At 42.1% G+C, this 19,561-nt stretch overlaps 1 protein-coding gene and 1 non-coding gene across 2 annotated transcripts; one reads left to right on the top strand and one right to left on the bottom strand.

Annotated features, from left to right (window-relative positions):
- The first annotated feature begins 4,032 nt into the window (after nucleotides 1–4,032).
- LOC145720793 (uncharacterized) lies at nucleotides 4,033–7,898 on the top strand. Its single transcript, XM_081815527.1, has 4 exons — nucleotides 4,033–5,309; nucleotides 6,298–6,403; nucleotides 7,123–7,176; nucleotides 7,266–7,898. The coding sequence occupies exons 1-4, from the start codon at nucleotides 5,213–5,215 to the stop codon at nucleotides 7,318–7,320; spliced, it is 312 nt and encodes a 103-aa protein (XP_081671653.1). The 5' UTR covers nucleotides 4,033–5,212; the 3' UTR covers nucleotides 7,321–7,898.
- LOC115941420 (U6 spliceosomal RNA) lies at nucleotides 7,078–7,180 on the bottom strand. The gene has a single exon (XR_004076169.1). It is a non-coding gene; the product is annotated as a U6 spliceosomal RNA (small nuclear RNA).
- Nucleotides 7,899–19,561: the final 11,663 nt, after the last annotated feature.

Here is a 19,561-nt window from a genome sequence, read left to right as displayed (position 1 = left end):
ATTCCTCATATCAGTGAGGTCATATGATACATGTCTTTCTCTGATTGACTTATTTCGCTCAGCATAACACCCTCCAGTTCTATCCACGTCATTGCAAATGGCAAGATCTCATTCCTTTTGATGGCTGCATAATATTCCATTGTATATATATACCACATCTTCTTTATCCATTCATCTGTCATTGGACATCTTGGCTCTTTCCACAGTTTGGCTATTGTGGACATTACTGCTATAAACATCGGGGTGCATGTACCCCTTCGGATCCCTACATTTGTATCTTTGGGGTAAATACCCAGTAGTGCAATTGCTGGATTGTATGGTAGCTCTATTTTCAACTTTTTAAGGAACCTCCATACTGTTTTCCAGAGTGGTTGCACCAGCTTGCATTCCCACCAACAGTGTAGGAGGATTCCCCTTTCTCTGCATCCCCGCCAACATCTGTTGTTTCCTGACTTGTTAATTTTATTGGCTTTGTATCTTAAGACCTTATCAAACTCACTTATTAGTTCTAGGAGCTTTTTGTAGCTTTCTTGGGATCTTCCATGAGGACAATCCTGTCATCTGTGAATGGGGACAGTTTTTTCCTTTCTAATTTGTATGCCTTTTATTACTTTTTATTGCCTCATTGCACTAGCTAGGATGTCTAGTATGGTATTGAATAACAGTTGTAAGAGCAAACATCTTTCCTGTGTTCTCAGTCTTAGGGGGAGAGTATTCAGTCTTTCACCCACTAAGTATGATGCTAGCCATAGGCTTTTTGTAGATGTTCTTTAATAGAAGTTCCTTTCTCTTTCTAGTTTGCTGAAAGTTTTGACTGTGAATAGATGTTAAATTTTGTCTAATTCTTTTTCTCCATCAATTGATACTATCTTCAGATTGTTGATAGGATGGATTACATTGATTGATTTTTGATTATTGAAACCAGCCTTGCATTCTGAGCATAAACCCCATTTGGTGACGGTGTACTAGTTTGTGTGTGTGTGTGTGTGTGTGTGTATATATATATATATATATATATATATATATATATATATAATATACATATAATATATATAATAAATAAGCTAATATTTCATTGAAGATTTTTGTATCTATGTTTATGAGAGATATCAGTCTATAATTTTCTTGTACTGTCTTTGTTGAGTTTTGGTATCAGGATAGTGCTGGTCTCATAAAATAAGTTGGGAAGTATTTCTTCCCCTTCTGGTTTGTGGAAGACATTGTGCAGCATTTGTGTTATTTCTTCTTTAAATGTTAGATGGAATTAAGCAGTGATACAATCCGGGGCTGGAAATTCCTTTTTCAGAAAGATTTTGACCATGGATTTAATCTGTTTAACAGTTTTAAGACTACATAGATTACTTATTTCATTTAGCGTAAGTTTTGGAAGTTTGAGGTTTTTACAGAATTACTTCATTTTATCTAATTTTTGAATTTATGAGCATTGAGATGTTCATAGTAATCACTTATCCTATTAATGTATATTGAATTTATAGTGATGTTCTCATTCCTGATCTTGGAAATTTGTATCTTTTATCATTTTTCTTTTCAGTCTTCCAAGATGTTTATCAATTTTATTGTTATTTCCAGAGAACTAGCCTTTGGTTGTGTCAATTTTCCTGCTTTCAGTTTCATTAATTCCTACTCTGATCTTTATTATTTCCTTCCTTCTGCTTCCTTTAGGTTTATTTTTCTCTTCTCTTCTTAGAGATGGAGGTCTCTGCCTAAGCTTATTTCCTGGAGGGGAAATACATGTGCTAAAAATGGAGATGCTGAAGGATTTTAAAGAGGATTTGGGTCAGGATATTCTAGGCCAAGTGGAGGTATAGGAGAGAGGGAATGAAACATGGGTTTACTGGGTCCTAACATTTGCCAGGTACTCCCATTACAATAAAAAACTATCTCTTGAAACTATTTTTGTCCCTTTTTGTTTTATCATCTTGAAATTTTCTATCCGATCTTTTTTTTTGTTTTTTAGAAAAAAATTGAATAGCTCCTTTTTTAAGCCAAAGAAAAGGACTTTTTTTTTCCATTCCATAGTCAGAATAGATTGAGGACCCAGAATATCCCAAGCAGCTATGGGACAGATAACCATCTCTTCTCAAATTTTTTGGAAAGAACCAATGGAGCTGGTAAAAATACAATGGAGGAAGATCTCAGGGTCATCCAAGAGACAATTCAAAGCAATTTAATATTATAAAAAGAATCCAAAAACACCCAGCATTCCCAAGTTCCACTTTGACCCTGTATTTTAAGAGTTGTTGTTAAAGTCCTTGATGAGGAAGAACTAGGAAGTAAAGACTCATATGTAGAACATTCCAGATTTCCCCTCCAAGGTCATTGGAGATTCTGTTGGAGCAGGTCCCCCCAGCCAACCATGTAGGCTACACCTCAGCTCTGGGTCACTTTTGGAATTTTCTCCAGACTCCTGCCAAGTTCTGAATTGCTTATCCCTCTCTTCCTATTGGCATTTACGTGTATCTCTGTTTCAAGTTTGACTGTCTTCGAGTGACCTCCTGCCTCGGTTTCCTCTTGCCCTCCCAGGCTCTTTCCCCTCCTTTCTAGGTTGATGCAGGACAGGTAATGGGCTTCCCTGGATTTTTGTCTCCTCTGCCTTAGACACAGAACCCTGACCCTGTCTATGTGTGGCAGTCAACTTGGAGTCTGGGGACAAGCCTGCTTCTTGCATACTCTGATCTTGGAAACATGCCAGTGTTTACTGTTTAAGCAATCTCAACAAGCCATTTAAGCCCAAATAGAGTAAATTCATCTTTTAGCCCACATCCACAAAACTTGCCCCAGAGTGGGCTGCAGCTAGTCTTTGCCTATGGTGGTTCCAAACTGATTCTAAAAGTTTCTTCCAGTAGATTTACACAAAATAAATTTTTTCCCTTGGCAGAGCAGCTTGGTTTGATTTGGGTTATTTGACTACAAAAGCCCAGAGGCCAAGCATTTATTTAGAAATATTAGGAATCAACAGCACAAATGAGATTGAGTTTTTGTGAAAAGTTAAAGATTTCTCATTTAGGGAGGGAGTTCACAAAAGACCCCATTAGCCAAGCCTCACCAGCAATTAGTCTGATTTCTCAGGCGAGAGGCAGCTAATTGTCTGCCATCCATTCCAGAGGCCTAGAGACACTTTAAAAACTACCACCCATTGAAAAATATCTTTGGAGAATTTCCTACTGCATCTAAAGTCTATTCTATTAACTAAATGTTCAAACTGAAATCAATATATGAAAATATGAAAAAATGGCCAATTATAAACGTGTCTTTCTTTTTTTTTTAAGATTTTATTTATTTGACAGAGAGAGACACGGCGAGAGAGGGAACACAAGCAGGGGGAGAAGCAGGCTTCCCGCCACGCAGGGAGCCGGATGCGGGGCCAGATCCCAGGACCCCAGGACCATGACTTGAGCAGAAGGCAGTCACTTAACGACAGAGCCACCCAGGCGCCCCTAAAGGACACCTAGGTGTCCTTTCAAACGGCAAATCCATGGGCCTGTTGGGGCGCGGGACTATAAAGAAGTGGGAAGGGGCAGCTACTTAGTAAGCAGTACTGTGAGGTACACGACATGATCCAAGTTTAATACAAGAGGGAACTGAAGCTCGGAGAAGGTCAGTAACTCCCCCTAGTCACAGGATGAGCTCGAGGCAGAGGCAGGATTCAGTGAATTCCAGTGCGTGAGGTGCCCCCGGCCCCGCGCAGAGTGGGGAGCGCAGCGGCACGGACTTCAAGGTGCTGGAGGCTGGCTGCTTGGCTGGCCCTCTGCGGTCTTGCGGGTGGTCTAGTTGTCATCGCATGATCCCTCAGGGACAGAAGCCAGTGACCCGGTGTACGTGATAAGGCCAATGTTGAAGCCAATGTAGACGGGCTGGCTTGCGTCTAACATGTGCTCGCCTGCGAATCTGGACTTGTGTCCTCAGTGGCCCCTCTGGGGTATGTGTAGGGAAGCACACAGCATGGGGGCCCACAACAGAGGCCTGGGGGGGGGAGGCGCCATTTAAACTGTGCAGGAAGCTGCAGTGGCTCTGGGGCTGGACACTTTGGAAATGCCCAGAGGTTTCTCTCCGAGTAGACGCCGGGAGACATTGTCAGCTCCGGTGTAGACAGCTCACTCACCTCCCCACCCCCAAAACATTCTTCCCGAGGCATCAGGGGCTCCCCAGCCTGCAGCCCAGCCGTGGTAGACAGCGCTGGCCTCTCCTGACATGGGGCGGGGCGGGGCGGGGGGTGGTGGTTGCCATCATCCTCTGGTGGTCGGCTTGACTCTCTGCTCCTGGTCCTCTGTGCCCGGTGCCCCATGGCCTCTGGCACTTCCTCTCACGCTGCACCCCACCATCTGTCAGCAGTCACAAGGCCGGGGTGGGGTGAATCCCCTTCACCTTCTCTTGTGTTCCCAAAACTCCAGGCCTCCCATTTCCTGAAGAATTGTCATGGGCTGTGCTGAGTCTCGTGGGCTCCCAGGAACCCCACAGAAATAGATCCTTGCTGGGCCTGTCCTGCTGGCCCCTCAGAAACACGAGATGTGTCTGAATTTGTAGTAGGGTAGAAGGCAGGTCTGTGAGTTCTCAATGTTGGAGTATGTAAGGCTTCGTTACTAAAATGCTGATTTCAAGGCCTTACCCCAGACCCTCTGATTTGGTAGGTCTGGTGTGCTGGGGCTTGGAAGCTGCAGTTTCAATAAGCTGCTCAGGGATTCTGGCAGCACAAAGGTGGATTGAGAAACACTGGTGTTTGAGCTGCAGCTCTGCCCGTGTGTTGGCTGCTGTGTCCATCTGGCTGGCTCGATGCTGAGCTCTTGACGGGCAGGGATGATGGCTCATTTTTCTCCACACCTGCATGTCTACCCCAGTGCCTGGCACACAGGGGGACGGCAGCAAACGTCTGGGGCATGAATGAGAGGAGGTCTGGTGCGAGGAGACTTTTTACCAAGTTAAAGAACTGTCTGAAAAATCATCCTGTCCTTGGCGCACTGTGTTGACAGCAGGTCACCCTCCCACATGCTGAGAGTAGAATGTGGACAGGGGGCGAGGGGAAAAGAATTTTAGAGACGTAGAGAACTAGCTCCCAACAGGCAAACAGTGCTCAGGCAACAGGCATTTAGGGCCCAAATCAGAATCCACATTGGCTCAAGTAAGTGTCTCTGGAATTATAAGAGAGAGGACATCAGGCAACTCCACAAAGAAGTGGGCAACAGACACAGGCTGCATGATGACCACCTGCAGAAAGAGGGGAGTCACCCTCCTTCTCCTCCCCCACCCTGCCCCAGACTCTGGTGTCCTCATGCCTTCAGGATTTCTTAGAGGTGAGTTCATTGTTTAAAGGCATTTTTAATTGTTTACAGTATTTTTTGGAGGCCAAAGTGTTTGACCTCAGTGGGGGGATTGATAATCCTACAGCAGAGACTCGGCCTTTGTGGTAAAATTGTCCAATACGCACAGCCCTTTGATCCAATAAAGCGTGTGTGTGCGTGTGTGTGTGTGTCCTGTCCTTATTCAACAGTGGAGGAAGGCCTAAGCAGACCATGGCTTCAGTCTGGGGAAGCTCCTTAGAGCAACCAAGGTCTTGTTTAGGTGGCTTTCTCCCACCGAGGAACCCTTCCTCCCCCGCAGAAGCCACGTCTCCGAAACGGCATCCCCTGGACGCCCCTGCCGACTGGCTCAGCAGAGCCTTTGTAGCTGTGAGACTGCCTGCGGCGGCAGCCCCGAGCCGGGGGTGGGGGAGGAGACACCACCTTAATGGTCAGAATTCCTCACGGGCGCAGAGCTCTTACCACGCCTGCTCTTCATGCCCTCCCTCAGCACCTGCCACGTGCGGCCTCGCTGACTCTCCCTGACCAAACTCGGCCGACTGCTCCTCCACAGAGAAGGAAACTGAGACTCGGGGGCAGAGTCCCTTGCCCTGGGGGTCATGGCTGGTAGCGGCAGAGCCAGGATTTAGACCCAGGTCCACCCGACCCCCAGCACACTCAAATTTCTTTCTTTCTTTTTTTTTTTTTTTAATATTTTATTTATTTATTTGAGAGAGAGAATGAGATAGAGCATGAGAGGGGGGAGGGTCAGAGGGAGAAGCAGACTCCCCGCCGAGCAGGGAGCCCGATGCGGGACTCGATCCCGGGACTCCAGGATCACGACCTGAGCCGAAGGCAGTCGCCTAACCAACTGAGCCACCCCGGCGCCCCCACACTCAAATTTCTATGCCGCATCTCTACTTTTTTGCTCAAACGATGGAATTTAAAATCAATATGCGTTTGTTGATCAGTCAGAAATGACAGCAGATTTGTTTTTTTCCAGACCGGACTTGGGATGGGGTTGTGTCTTCCTTAGTGCATCCTGATGCCTTTCCCCCGTGCAGGGCCAGAGTGCTTGCCATCGTAGAGCACTGGCTTCAGAGTTATAGGTAAGCTCAAATCGGGCGGCGGCTCACGAGGGCTGATGCGCCCGAGAGGCTTCACAGAGATGTGGCCTTATGTCCTCCGCCCAAGTTCAGTGTTCAGTGAACAGAGGAGAATCGAAAAACTGCAGCTACATTTTTCAACTTTTTATTTGGGAACAATTTCAAACTTACAAAAAAGCTGCAAAGATAAAAATAGTACAGGAGCCCCTATATTGCCATCATTTTCCTCCACTCGCTTTATCGTTTGCACGTTTCTCCCCCACTCTCTGTATATGTACATTATATAAAACAGTTCAGAGAAAAATGTCATATATATAGAATATACATCTGTATTTATCTGTCTAGCTGTACATATGTATATGTTTATATGTAAAATGTAATTTTTTTCAGAACAATGTAGAAGTAAGTTCCATACTTCATGGCCCATCACTCCTAAATACTTTAGTGTGTGTCTTCTAGGACTAGGAGCATCCTATTACGTAACCATACAGCCTGACAAAGTGCTTTTATCTGGTCTATGCTCCACAAATCAGTGTTGTTGGTTGACCTGTCAGTGTCCTTTATAGGACCTCGCCTCTGGTATGGGCTCCGCTCTAGGGTCAGGTCCCACATTTGGCTGTCATGTCTTTTTAGCCTCCTTTAATCTGGCTTTTATGAGGTCCATCTCCTGTTGCTCCCACACCACTTTTTTCTTCACAAATTTGTGTATCATCTTTGTGCAGGGGCAATGCTAATCATCCCAGTATCGTTCCAACGTTCGTCTATCTGCTGCCAAAGTGAGTACCGCGGGCCATTTTGTTTTATAGCATGTTCCTCATTCTGTGTTTGGTGTTTCCTCATGGTTACATTGGTTATATAATCACAGCCAGAATGCTGCCCAGATGAGGTGTGTCCTATCCTCCACATCTGGAGCCACATGATGTCATCTGTCCCACGCAGTGATAATTTGGACCACTCAGTCAAGGTGTTGTATAATTTCTCCAGTGTCTGCTTGCTGGTTTTTTTTTTCCCCTCCCTTGACACTAGTAAGTGATATGTGGGGAGTCACTTTAAGATGACACAACTAGTCTCCGAAGAGCAACTGTTTAAGAGCACTTTTCCCGTGCTGATCACTGTGTGGCCTCTTTTCATCCTAGGGAGGCTCCTTCCGTTTCTCATGACCACAAGCCTGTCTTCTCTTGGCTCAAAGTCCTCCCTTGGCTAGGCTGTATCAGGAGTGGGATCAGATCTGCAGTTGTTAATGCTGTCATTAGGCAGCTGCAGATGGAATTGGAGCAGAGTAAAAGAAGAGAGAAGAAATGTTAATTAGAGGGCCCTGTTGAGAGGGGGAGACAGCTTCCAGAAGCCTGGCTCAGCTCCAGGAAAGGGAGAAACTGATCCGAGGGGGATGGGAGTAAGGAAGTTAGAGGCACCGAGCTGCACTAGGAAGGCTTGGCCTGGTTCCATGAAACTGAGCCCCCCGCCTCCGACTCTGTGGGCCCCGGGCCTCATCTGCAGCATTCTCAGGGGGCAGTGGCCTCCAGGAACATCTGAGGGAGGATGCCCTCTGGAAAATGGGGCCAGCAGTTGCCAAGGCTTCTAAAAAGACCACAAAATCCAACAGCCTCATGACAAAGAAGAACAAGGCCCAACTTTAATTGCTTCAGGGCCCCCGAGGAGCCACTTGAACTCCTGTTCAGACCCTGGTTATGCACAGAGCTGAGCTGTGTGGGAAACAAAACTCCCCAACCATTCACTGAGAAATTCTACCCAGGACTGAGAGAGCTAGGTTTTCATCCAGCCCTTCTGCAAAACAAAGACGTAAATAAAAGTGTCTTCATTATTTAATTCTATTGTATGAACCCCAAATAGGCCTTTGACAGAACCCACCTTCAGTTGGTGGGTCCTGTCAGAAACCAAACTAGGGAGGGAAGAAAACTTCCTAACAATAAAAAGAGAAACAATTCTATCCTGATTGGGTGAATAGATGAAATCTTTACTTTTCCCATCATTGAGAAAACATATAGCCTCTAATGATGTTTAGAAATAAATAATCTAGAATCTCCTAAAAGAAAAGAACTTTTTTCCTTTTACTCCAGGGAAAGAAAATAAAGAAACAGATGCTGATCTTTAATTAGAATTGACCACTAACTCTGTGAGATATGGGGCCACTAAAAGGTTGGTATTTCACTTTGACATTGGGCTTTATAACTGGACACATTGCAGACCCTAGAGTGATTCAGCACTTTCCTATGCTCTCTGTCTTGAGCTTATAGAAAATAGGTCAAGTAAGCCAGGAGCTGCCCAGAGGGAAGAGGCTGGAAAGAAGCTCACAGGCCAGGCTGTCTGGGGAGCAGAGGGGTGGGACCATGAGATGCAGGCTCCAGGACCAGAACCCCTGCCTCTCTAGGGGACCCCCCTACAGCCATTGTGCTAACAGATAATGGATGCCACAGCCATCCTTTGCCAGTGGATTTTTAGGGAAGGGAAGCAGCAGGGCTTTTTCTGAGCCAATGCACAGACTCCTGGGAACAGCTGAAGTTTCTGCTGTTTAAGGAATTAAATGGTTGGAAGCTCACTCATGCATTGAAAACGCTCCCCAGGATTATACTAAAATGTTGGGTGGGGTTTTTTCCTGGTACAGAGAAATTCTGGGGCCGGATGGTGTGCTGCAGGAAGAGGCTCCAGAGACAAAGCTGTGCTTGGGAGCAAATTCTGCAGGATGGGAACATGGTGGCTGACAGCCTGACTTCCCCTCACGGGATTCAGCCCACTCAAATCCAAACCTATGGAACAAACTTCTTCCAATAAGGCCCAGGACAAGAGCTCATGCTTTTAGTCATTCTGGCTATATGTTCAACCAGGCAGATGCCCATGATGATATAGAGAGAAGGAAGCACACCAGAAGCCTAGTCTCTGTCATGGGAAACCTACCATTCATCATCCTTACCAGTACGGGACAGGGCCAAGAATCACGAAGTAAGGAAAACGAAATAAACCAACAAAACAACTGAGAAGCCAGCACTGATGTTACACAATGTTCCATAGTTTTGTTTATACCCTACCTATTTTCAAAAACAGCATTTGAGCAACTTTAGATTGTTTACTTGTGAAATCTCTCAGGGCCCCATTCAGAATCCATTTACACTAATTTTATACATAATTCTCATCCATTGTCTAAACTCTCAGATATAAAAAGCAACAAATAATTAAATGTGGAAGAAGCTACTACCGCACGTAGTAACTGATAACAGCAGGAAATGACAGATGCCAACAAGAAGGGAGACAGAAAAACTATAATAGTGCCAAGAACTTAAAACCAACCATCTGGGCCCATTTAGTGTAGGGTTGAATAATCCTTGGAGTCTTAAATCTATTCTAGATTGGGCCATTTATGATATTTTTGTGAGTAACCTGGAGTCTCTAAGAAAAGATAAAACTATGTTCATTTCGCCTTGTTTAGGAAACTGGAATATATTTGTTCAGGAACATTTTTGTCTCACACAGCATTAAAATTCCAAAGTCTTCTGTTTAAATGATTAAACTTGCAAGTATTAGAAGACTTAGTCATCTAGAAAGACTCATGGTACAAGGTTCAGAGAAGCCCAGATAGCAGATTTTCAGCTTGAACACAGGTGTGTTTGGGGTTTAAATCAGTTGATTCTTGGTACAAATTATACTTCTCATCTCGAAAGGTATAATTTGGGACTTCACACAGACTTCTGCAAATAGCATTAATACAATTCATACAGCAATGAATCAGAACCTTAGGATCAGTTTTTCAGTTGGAATCCATACAGGCTTACAAATGGATTCCGTGCCTCCCTAAATTAAAAAGGGAATTTAGAAATAGAATTCAAGGTGTTTGATCTGCTACAACCATGTATCTTTTTGGTTTGGTTGGTTATGTCCTGGACCCCTGAAATTGGCTGGATGTAGGGAACACTGGCCATAGTCTTTGTCTGCTAAGAGTCCATTCCCCTTCTTACTTAGAAGGAATTGTGGTGGAAAGCTGCGCCCAAGCATCTTTCCTAACCTCTGAGCATATGGGCATAAGACCCAGGGTTGTCCCAGAATTGGCCTTTCCCCTTGAATCCACGGGAAGTGCTAATAATTGGTGAAGTCTACACAATTTTAATAAGATAGGGAGGGATATTGGGAGAAATGTCTGCCCTTGGAAAAAAGCATGGTAGCTTGTAGTATCAATTGCCTGTGATGTGATGTGATGTGATGTGATGTGTGTGTGACAGAAAGACCCCTAGTGTCATGCCTTGGGGTATGAGTGATGATGAGCCAAGGGAAACAGAGACAATACCAGAGAGAGACTCTGAATCTGCCCTAACATTTATATACGAGGGTGAGGCATGGGTTGGATCTAGTGATGCAAAAGGTGAACATAATTTTGATAATAATAGTAACAATAATATCTTATATTTTTGAAGGCCTACTATGTGCTAAGGAATTAGCATGAAATTCTTATTTAACACTCATTGTTAATGTATGGTAAAGCCTATTCATATCCCTATTTGACAACATCAAACATGACTGCTATCTTGCCAAATCCAGGGGCAATTCTTAAGTCCTCATTTTGATCTTTAGTGGCATAGAATATATTAATCTCTCCCCTTCTTTGGGAGGTTACCTACTTTGTTTTCCAGGACATTATATTCTTTTGGTTATCCCATTTTTCTGGCCATGCTCTTTCTTTTGTGGTCTATTCTTTCTTTGTTCTCATCAGTTATGTAGGGAGGTATCTGTCATCCTAAGCCCTCACACTCTGTATAGGTAATCCCATAATTTATAATACCATTTCTGCTCAAGGTCACAATGATAATAGGAGGTGGAGGCAGAATTCTAACCCATGTGGTTCAGCTCAAGAGCCTGAGTATGGGACTAGAGATTAGGCAACAATGGAGACCCTCTTTAAGAAAAAGATACAAAATTACAAATAAAAATTAAGTAGAAAAGTGAACATTTATTTAGACTAAGAAAAGAAATCATAATAAACTGAAAATTTAAAGGGCTATCAGAAGCTTCCACTTTTGGCTAAGATGGAATAACAGGCACCACATTTGCTTCCTACCATATACAACCAACAACACCACAAAAAAAGTGGGCAAGATAAACGAGATGGTGATTTTTCAAGAGATTGGATATCAAGAAGCCAAGGACACTAATCCCCAAGAAATGGGAAACAAATGAAATAAACCTTATAATTGCCCTAACGTACTTCATTGAGTGTTTCCAGGCTATAGGGCAAAGAAGAAAAAATCCAGGCAGAACCTGGTTGATTCCCTGGATAAAGAGGCTGAGCTGAGGGTTGGGCAAGGCAGCTAAAGTTCATAGAGTACTGGAGAGGACAGAGCTGCACAGAGAGAGAGAATTCCAAAGAACAGATAGTTCCCTTTAAGTATTTGGCAGAGCATTCATCAGTGTGTGTGTGTGTGTGTGTGTGTGTGTGTGTGTGTGTGTGTGAAAACTACATAAGGATTAGAAAGATTAGAAAGAACAATACCTAGAGTTTGTACAAGGCCAAGAATAGTACCTCCTCCCACCACACAGACTGGAAATCCTCATAATTTTCAAAACATTAGGTAAAATACTCAGAAGCACATTGCCTAAGTAGTAGGAAATAATGACCTCTAGACTGAAGACTGGTCTGCTCTCACCTATGAAATCTTAAAAAGAAGAAAAAGAATCAAACTGTTTCCTAGTAATTTAACTGCATCTCAGACATAGCCAATAATATTTATAGCAATTCAAATATATCCAGCAGCCAACAAGAAAAATTCATAATTGGCATTCAATAAAAAATTACCAGGTATGAATAGAAGCAGGAATATATGACCATAATAAGGAAAAAAAATCAATAGAAGTCAACCTGGAACTTATACAGATGTTAGAATTGGTGGGCAGGCACATAGGGCAGTTATTATAATGGCATGACATATGTTTAAAAAGGTAAGTAAAGACATGAGAGTCATTTAAAGACCCAAGTTAAATCTCTAGAGCTAAAAACTATAATACCTGAAGCAAAAAATATATTAGAGAGAATTAATGGCAGAAGAATTAATTGCAGCAGAAAAGAGTAGTGAACTTGAAGACAAAGAGATATTTATCAGTTCTGAAATGAAGCAAAGAGAGGAAAAATAATTTTAAAAAATGAACAAGCATCTATATACTAAGGGACATCTTCAAATGGCCTAATATATAAGCAGTTAGAGTTCTGAAAAGGAAATGGGCAAAGAAAAATTATTTGAAGAACAATGGTCCCCAACTTTCCAAATTTCATTAAAACTACATGGAGCTTAATGACCCCAACCACAAAAAAAAAAAAAAAAGAAGAAGAAAGCTATAGCAAGGCACATCATAATCAGATTGCTGGGAAAATCTTAAAAGCAGCTTAGAGGAAAAAGGACAGGTTACACTCAGAGGAACAAGGATAATAATGATGATAGGTTTCTCATCAGAAAAACACACATGCACACAAGCAAAGCACAAGACAGTGGAGCAACACGTTAAAAGGACTGAAAGGAAAAAAAAGAACCCTGTCAATACACGATTGTATACCCAACAAAAATATTTTTCCAAAAAGTGAAGGCAAAATAAAGACTACAGATATAAAATGCAATAAATTTATCACTTATAGACTCATAAACAAGAAATATTAAAGGAAGTCCATCAGGCAGAAGAAAAATGATACTAGATGGAAATAAGGATCTACAAAAAAGACTGAAGAATATTGAAGGTGATAACTACATGGATAAATATATACGATTTTATCTTATATTTAAATCTAGTTTTATAAAAGATAATTAACTGGGGCGCCTGGGTGGCTCAGTTGGTTAAGCGACTGCCTTCGGCTCAGGTCATGATCCTGGAGTCCCAGGATTGAGTCCGGCATCGGGCTCCCTGCTCGGCGGGGAGTCTGCTTCTCCCTCTGACCCTCCTCCCTCTCATGCTCTCTGTCTCTCATTCTCTCTGTCTCAAATAAATAAATAAAATCTTTAAATAAATAAATAAATAAATAAAAGATAATTAACTGGCCATTAGTCATCAGGGAAATGCAAATCAAAACCACAATGAAATACCACCAGGATAGCTATAGTCAAAAAGACAAATAGTTAAAAGTGTTGATGAAGATGTGGAGAAATTGGAACACTTACAATTGCTGATGGGCGTGTAAAATGGTGCAGCTGCTCTGGAAAATGGTCTGACAGTGCCGCAAATGGTTAAACATAGAGTTACCATATAACTCAGCAATTCTATTTGTAGGTGTACACCGAAGTAAAATGAAAACATACATCCACACAAACACATGTACATGAGTGTTGTTGACCTTTTTTTTTTTTTTTTTTTAAAAAGAGCCAGCTATTTAACCAGTAAAATTAGTTTATTTGGGAATAGCAAAGAATTGTAATTTGGGACAAGCCAAGTGTGCTGAACCACAGACAAGTTCAGGGAACAGAGAAGAGGGGCTTGCTTTTACCAGGGAAAGAAAGAAGCTGGGAGGGGCTGTTATAGCTTCTTGTTGGCTGAGTGTGGTGGTTTCTCATTGGCTGGGCTGTTGCTAGGCAAGAAGGAATTCTTCCTTCTTCCTGATGGGGTATGTAGAGTGTGAGCTTCTTCCTGTTGGGGAATGTGAGATATGCTTCTTACAGTGAGTGGTAGTGCTTGAAAGGTAGTGCATCAGAGCTCCTGACTCCAGTTTAAGTGAGGTTTCCTTTATTTATTTTTAGAGTGTTCATACCAACATTATTTATATAGTTCCAAAGTGGAAACAACCCAAATGTTCATCAACTGATACAAGTATTTAAAAGTGACATTTATATAATGGAATATTATTCAGCAATTAGAAGGAATAAAATATTGATACATATTACAACATGAATGAAACTTCAAAGCATGCTAGGCAAAAGAAGCCAGTTATAAAAGACCACATATTGTATGATTCCATTTATATGAAATGTCCAGAATAGGCAAATCTATAGAAAGGAAATTAGTAGTTACTTATGGTTGGAAGGGTGGAGGATTTGGGAGATACAGGCTAAAAAGGGTTTCCTTTTGGGGTGATAAAAATGTTCTGGCATTAGATAGTGGTAATGATTGCACAATCTTGTGACTATACTAAAAAACACTAAATTGTACACTTTCAAAAGGTGTATTATTTAGTATATGAATTATATCTCAATAAAGCAGTTACAAAAATGGTAATTGTTTAAACAAAAATAATAACAATTAATCATGAGTTTTGTAAGATATGCATAAGTAGGATGCATGAAACACAGTATAAAGGCCTAGAGGGAAGAATTGGAAATATACTATTGTAAGGTTCTTACACTCTACATAAAGTGATATAATTTTACTTGAAAGCATATCATCTATATTAATGATGTAGAGTACAACCCCCAAAAGCAAACACTAAAATAAGAAAACAAAGAGTTATAGTCAATAAGCCAAGAAAGGAGATAAAATGAAATTGTAAAAAGTACTCGATCAAAAAGGAGGCAGAAAAGTAGAGGGAAAATAATAAAGAACAGATGGGACAAATAGAAAACAAAAAAGGGGGCGCCTGGGTGGCTCAGTCGTTAAGCATCTGTCTTCGGCTCAGGTCATGATTCCAGAGTCCTGGGATCGAGTCCCACATCGGGCTCCCTGCTCGGCGGGAAGCCTGCTTCGCCCTCTCCCACTCCCCCTGCTTGTGTTCCTGCTCTCGCTGTCTCTCTCTCTGTCAAATAAATAAATAAAATCTTTAAAAAAAAGAAAAGAAAACAAAAAAGGCTTAGGCTTAAAGCTAGCCTTATCAGTAATCATATTACATATACATATACATATAAATGCCAATTAAAAGGTAGAGATTGTCAAATTGATTAAAGAAGCAAGAACTAATTATATGTTGCCTGCAAGAAACACACTTTAAATATAAAGATACAAATAAGTTGGATATAAAAAAATGGGAAAATTTACCATGTTAATATCAATCAAAATAAAGCTGAAATGGCTATATTTAAATCAGAGAAAGTAGATTTCAGAGTAAAGAGTATTACCAAGGCTACAAAATATCTTTTTCTAATGATGAAAGAGCCAGTTCATCAAGAGGACATAAAAATCCTAAATATTATGCACCTACTAACAGAGCTTTAAAATACATGAAGTGAAAACTAACAAATGCAAAGAGAAGTAGACAAATCTTTGATTATAGCTAGAGATTTCAATACACCTCCCTCAAAAAATCAATAGAATAAGTAGATAAATAAGAAAATCAATGAGGGTATAGAAGACCAAATCAACACTACCAACCAACTAGACCTAACTGACATTTAGGGAGCATGCCATCTAATCAGAGTGGAATACACATTCTTTTTATAGTCCGTTTGCAAGGGTAGACCATATTCTGTAGCATGAAATAGTCCCAATACATTTAAAAGGATCCAAGTCACTCAAAACATGCTCTGTAATCCTAATGGAATAAATAAGAAACCAACAAAACAAAGATCTCTGGAAAGTTTCCAAATCTTTAGAAACTAAAGAATATACCTCTAAATGGGTAAAAGAAGAAATCAAAAAGAAAATTAGAAAGTATTTTAAACTGAATGCAAATAAAACCACAATCTATCAAAGAGCAGGTAAGAGGAGCTTACAAGGTTATTAAGAGTCCCAGGGAAATGAGGGTAATGGCTATATTCACTATCTTAATTGTGATGTGATTCACTATCTGGAGGGTGATAATTTCATGGGTTTATAGAAATGTCAAAACTTACCAAATTGCCTAGTCTAAATATGTGCAGTTTATTCTATATCAATTATATCTCAATAAAGTAGTTTAAAAAGTCATTTAAAAAGCTGATAGATGCTGAAAACATAAAATAATCCAGAAAATAACATATTTTCATTAATTAACCTGATGCATCTCTAAAGTCCTTTTTTTCCTAGAAATTTTTGCTGAAAACTCTTTAATTGCCTTTCTATATGACAAAGATTTTGTAACATTATATTTTACAGCTAGAACAGGAAGAATTCAGTCTTTCCTCTTTCATTGTTAATCAGAATTGTTTTTTTATTTTTTATATTTGAAAAAAGTTTCAAACTATTTTATTCCCCACTGGTGACAATTCTGCATTCTGCTTGGTATCATTATATATCACCGGTAGAAGGTGAATCAGATACACTAAAATAAGATTTGCATATGTTTTCATTTATGACATACTTGCTGTTTTTAGTGTGTCTCTAGGATTGGCCCCTATTAAAACAGGAACGTTGATATTTTCTCTTTTGTGCAATTTCAATTGTATAAGTTACATTTTAAAGTATAATTACTGAGTGCATATAGGTACCAGGCACTATTCTAAGTACTTCAGGTAAAGCAGTGAATGAAATTGGCAAAAAAAAACATGGTCTTCGTGGAGCTTATATTTTAATGACAGGAGACATAAAAGAAAGTAATAAAACTGAAAATTTATAGTATGATATATCATTAAGTGCTCTGACAGAAAATAAAGCAGGAAATGAGGATGAGGGTGGAATTTTATACAGCAAGGTTAGGGGAAACCTTGCTGAGAAGGTGACTTTTGGGAAAAGCTCTGAAGAATCACAGGGTGAGAGCCATGGGGATATCTGGAGGGAGAACATTCTCTGTAGAGGGGCAGCACGTGCAGAGACTTGAAGCTGGCATGTGTGGGGAGTGTGGGGAATGAAGTAGCTCCTGTGGGTGAAGAAGGTGAGAGAAGTAGGAGAGGAAATCAGAGAGGTGTAGCATCCAGAGCTGTAGACAAGTGCAGTTTTTACTCAGGGCATGATGGGAGCCATTGAAGGATTTTGAGCAGAGGGGTGACGTGATCTGATTTGTGTTTTAACACTATCACTGTCGTGGGTTGAACAGTGGACCCTAAACAATTTTCAAGTCCTGATCCCCAATACCTGTGAATGCGAACTTACATGAAAATAGTCTTTGCGGATAATAATGAAGTTAAGGATCTCAAAATCATATCACACTGGATTTAGGATGGGCCCTAAACACAATGACTTTTGTCCATATAAGAAGAGAAATGGACACAGAAACACCCAGAGACATGGAGAAGAAGACAATGTGAAGACAGAAGCAGAGGTTGGAGTGATGTGTCTACAAGACCAAGGGAGGCCAAGAATTGCCTGCAACCACCAGAAGCTAAGAGAGAGGTGGGAACACCGTGATTCTCCCTCACGAGCCTGCAGAAGTACTCACCTCTGCTGACACCTGGACTTCAGACCTCTGGCCTCCAGAATGGTGAGAGAATAAATTTCCGTTTTAATCCACCAAGTGTGTGGTAATGTGTTACGGCAGCCCTAGCTAATGAGTACAGTAACGTTGGCTTCGGTGTGGAGAATTGACTGGAGGACAAGTAAAGGAAGCCTCTCGGGAGGCTACAGTGCCAGGTGAGGTGAGGTGCCAGGAACACAGCGGTGAGAATGCAGCGGTGAGACACGGCCAGGTCTTGGGAGGGTTTAAAGGTAGAGCCGAGTGGCAAGTTGGAGGTGGGGTATGAGAGAAAGAAGTTTGGTAGGAAGGTGTGTGGAGGCTAAGTAGCTAAAGAGGTAGACTGTGCTGGTTCTTAAGTGCATGTTTCTAGGCTCATGTCTCTCTGCAGACCAGCCTTCAGCTTTGCCAGTTTGCTCCACATTGAGCTTTGCTGACAGAGCTTAGAGGTGCTAGAGAGGATTGCAAGCCTGTGGAAGGAGGGGGCCATGTTCCATCATGAGGACTTCCTGTTCCTGTCAGTGGCTGGTTCCAATTTCCTCACACCCCCAGAACCAGGCTCACTGGGCCCCCTCAGAGGTACCAGCACCTGGGGGCTTTGGTTCTCTCCTCAGAGATCTAGCTCTGTGGGCCCCTACAGTCTGCAGACTGTAGGTTCAGATAACCCCAACCCTTCTGTTCCCCTACCTCTTGGGGAACAGTGGCTACGTCCAACGCTGACCACCACAGTGTTACCTCAGGGGTCTTCTTTTGCCTTTTCAGTTATCAATGATTTATATTCAACCCTCTCTGTTAAAATAACTGTTGTGCTGTCAAATTCCCAAACAGACTCTGACTAATGCCAAAGGCATCAATTACTCCAAGAAACATGTGCGCTGGGAGGCTGTGGGAGTAGCAAGGTTTGGAGTCTGGGTTTGGACAACTTCTGTTTAGATGCCTATTAGCTAGCATGAGGTAGCCAGGAGAGATGTTGGCTCTGAGTTTTGAGTTCAGGGGAGAAGTTTGGGCTAGAGATAGCAATGTGGAGGTCACCACCACAGAGAGGCATTTAAAGCCACAGGACTGCAAGCCTGTCTGGAGACAATTTGGTCTTATTTTTCTTTTTGATCCCAGTGTCTCGGCACAGATCTTGGCACAGAGAGAGGCTTCCTAAAGATTTGTTGAATGAAGGGCACATGGTTGAAAGAATCAGCAAATGCCTTCATTGAGTTGTTGTGCTTGCAATAAACTGCTTTGAAAATGAAAAGGAAGTTTCCTAGGAATGAGAACTATTAGGACATGAGGAACGGGATGGACTCCTCACAACCCACTGGTGTGTGGGGCTAGGTGCAGAAACCAGCGTGACTGGCCTCCAAAGAGGGCATTTGCCTTTAACAACAAGTCTCCCCTTGGAGTTTTTTGGGAAACCCAAGCTTGATTTCTCTCAGTCCAAAACTAGTGTTTGGAAAAGGAGGCCCCAGTTCCCAGCAGTTCAACATGAGCATCCCTGGTCTGAGCTTCCTTACGAATAAAACTTGGCCTTTCCGTTTAATGTTTCTTTCTTTTATTCATCCTGGCCTCACACTTACCATCTGCTTCAAGTTCCAGTGAAATATTAATTATTCATCCCTCCTAGTCCTTTATCTTGGGAGCCGGACTTCCTCAGGTTTAGTCTCACCTGTGGTCGAGGTGAACAATGGCAGGTAAGGCCCTTCCTCCTCTGGCTGGGAGCTGAGTGGGTGACAGGCAGTGCCTGGCCCCCCACGTCCCCGGTGGCCACCGTGGGCTGGTGCAGGCTGGGGGCCACAGGGGTCCGATGGCTGTCACGATTCTGCTTTTTCTGCTTGTTCACTGCAGCGGCATCATCGGAGGTGAGCAGTGAAAGCCCCGAAGGAAACAAAACAGGGTAAGAGAAAGAATCTCCGAAGCCATGTCTTCTCCGCTTGGAGAACTGGACCGTAGGTCTGGCC

This window comes from Leptonychotes weddellii, chromosome 3, assembly GCF_054177405.1.
Source record: "Leptonychotes weddellii isolate Sample4059 chromosome 3, ASM5417740v2, whole genome shotgun sequence".
In the NCBI taxonomy this organism is placed as follows: domain Eukaryota; kingdom Metazoa; phylum Chordata; class Mammalia; order Carnivora; family Phocidae; genus Leptonychotes; species Leptonychotes weddellii.
Note: the sequence above shows the minus strand (reverse complement) of the source record. Positions and strands in the feature narration are given on the sequence as shown.

Coding starts and splice junctions, on each gene's coding strand:
- LOC145720793 (XM_081815527.1), top strand. CDS start 5,213: ATGATGACCACCTGCAGAAAGAGGGGAGTCACCCTCCTTCTCCTCCCC. Junction 5,310..6,297: donor GCCTTCAGGATTTCTTAGAG/GTGAGTTCATTG, acceptor GTTTTTTTCCAG/ACCGGACTTGGGATGGGGTT. Junction 6,404..7,122: donor CACTGGCTTCAGAGTTATAG/GTAAGCTCAAAT, acceptor ATCTTTGTGCAG/GGGCAATGCTAATCATCCCA.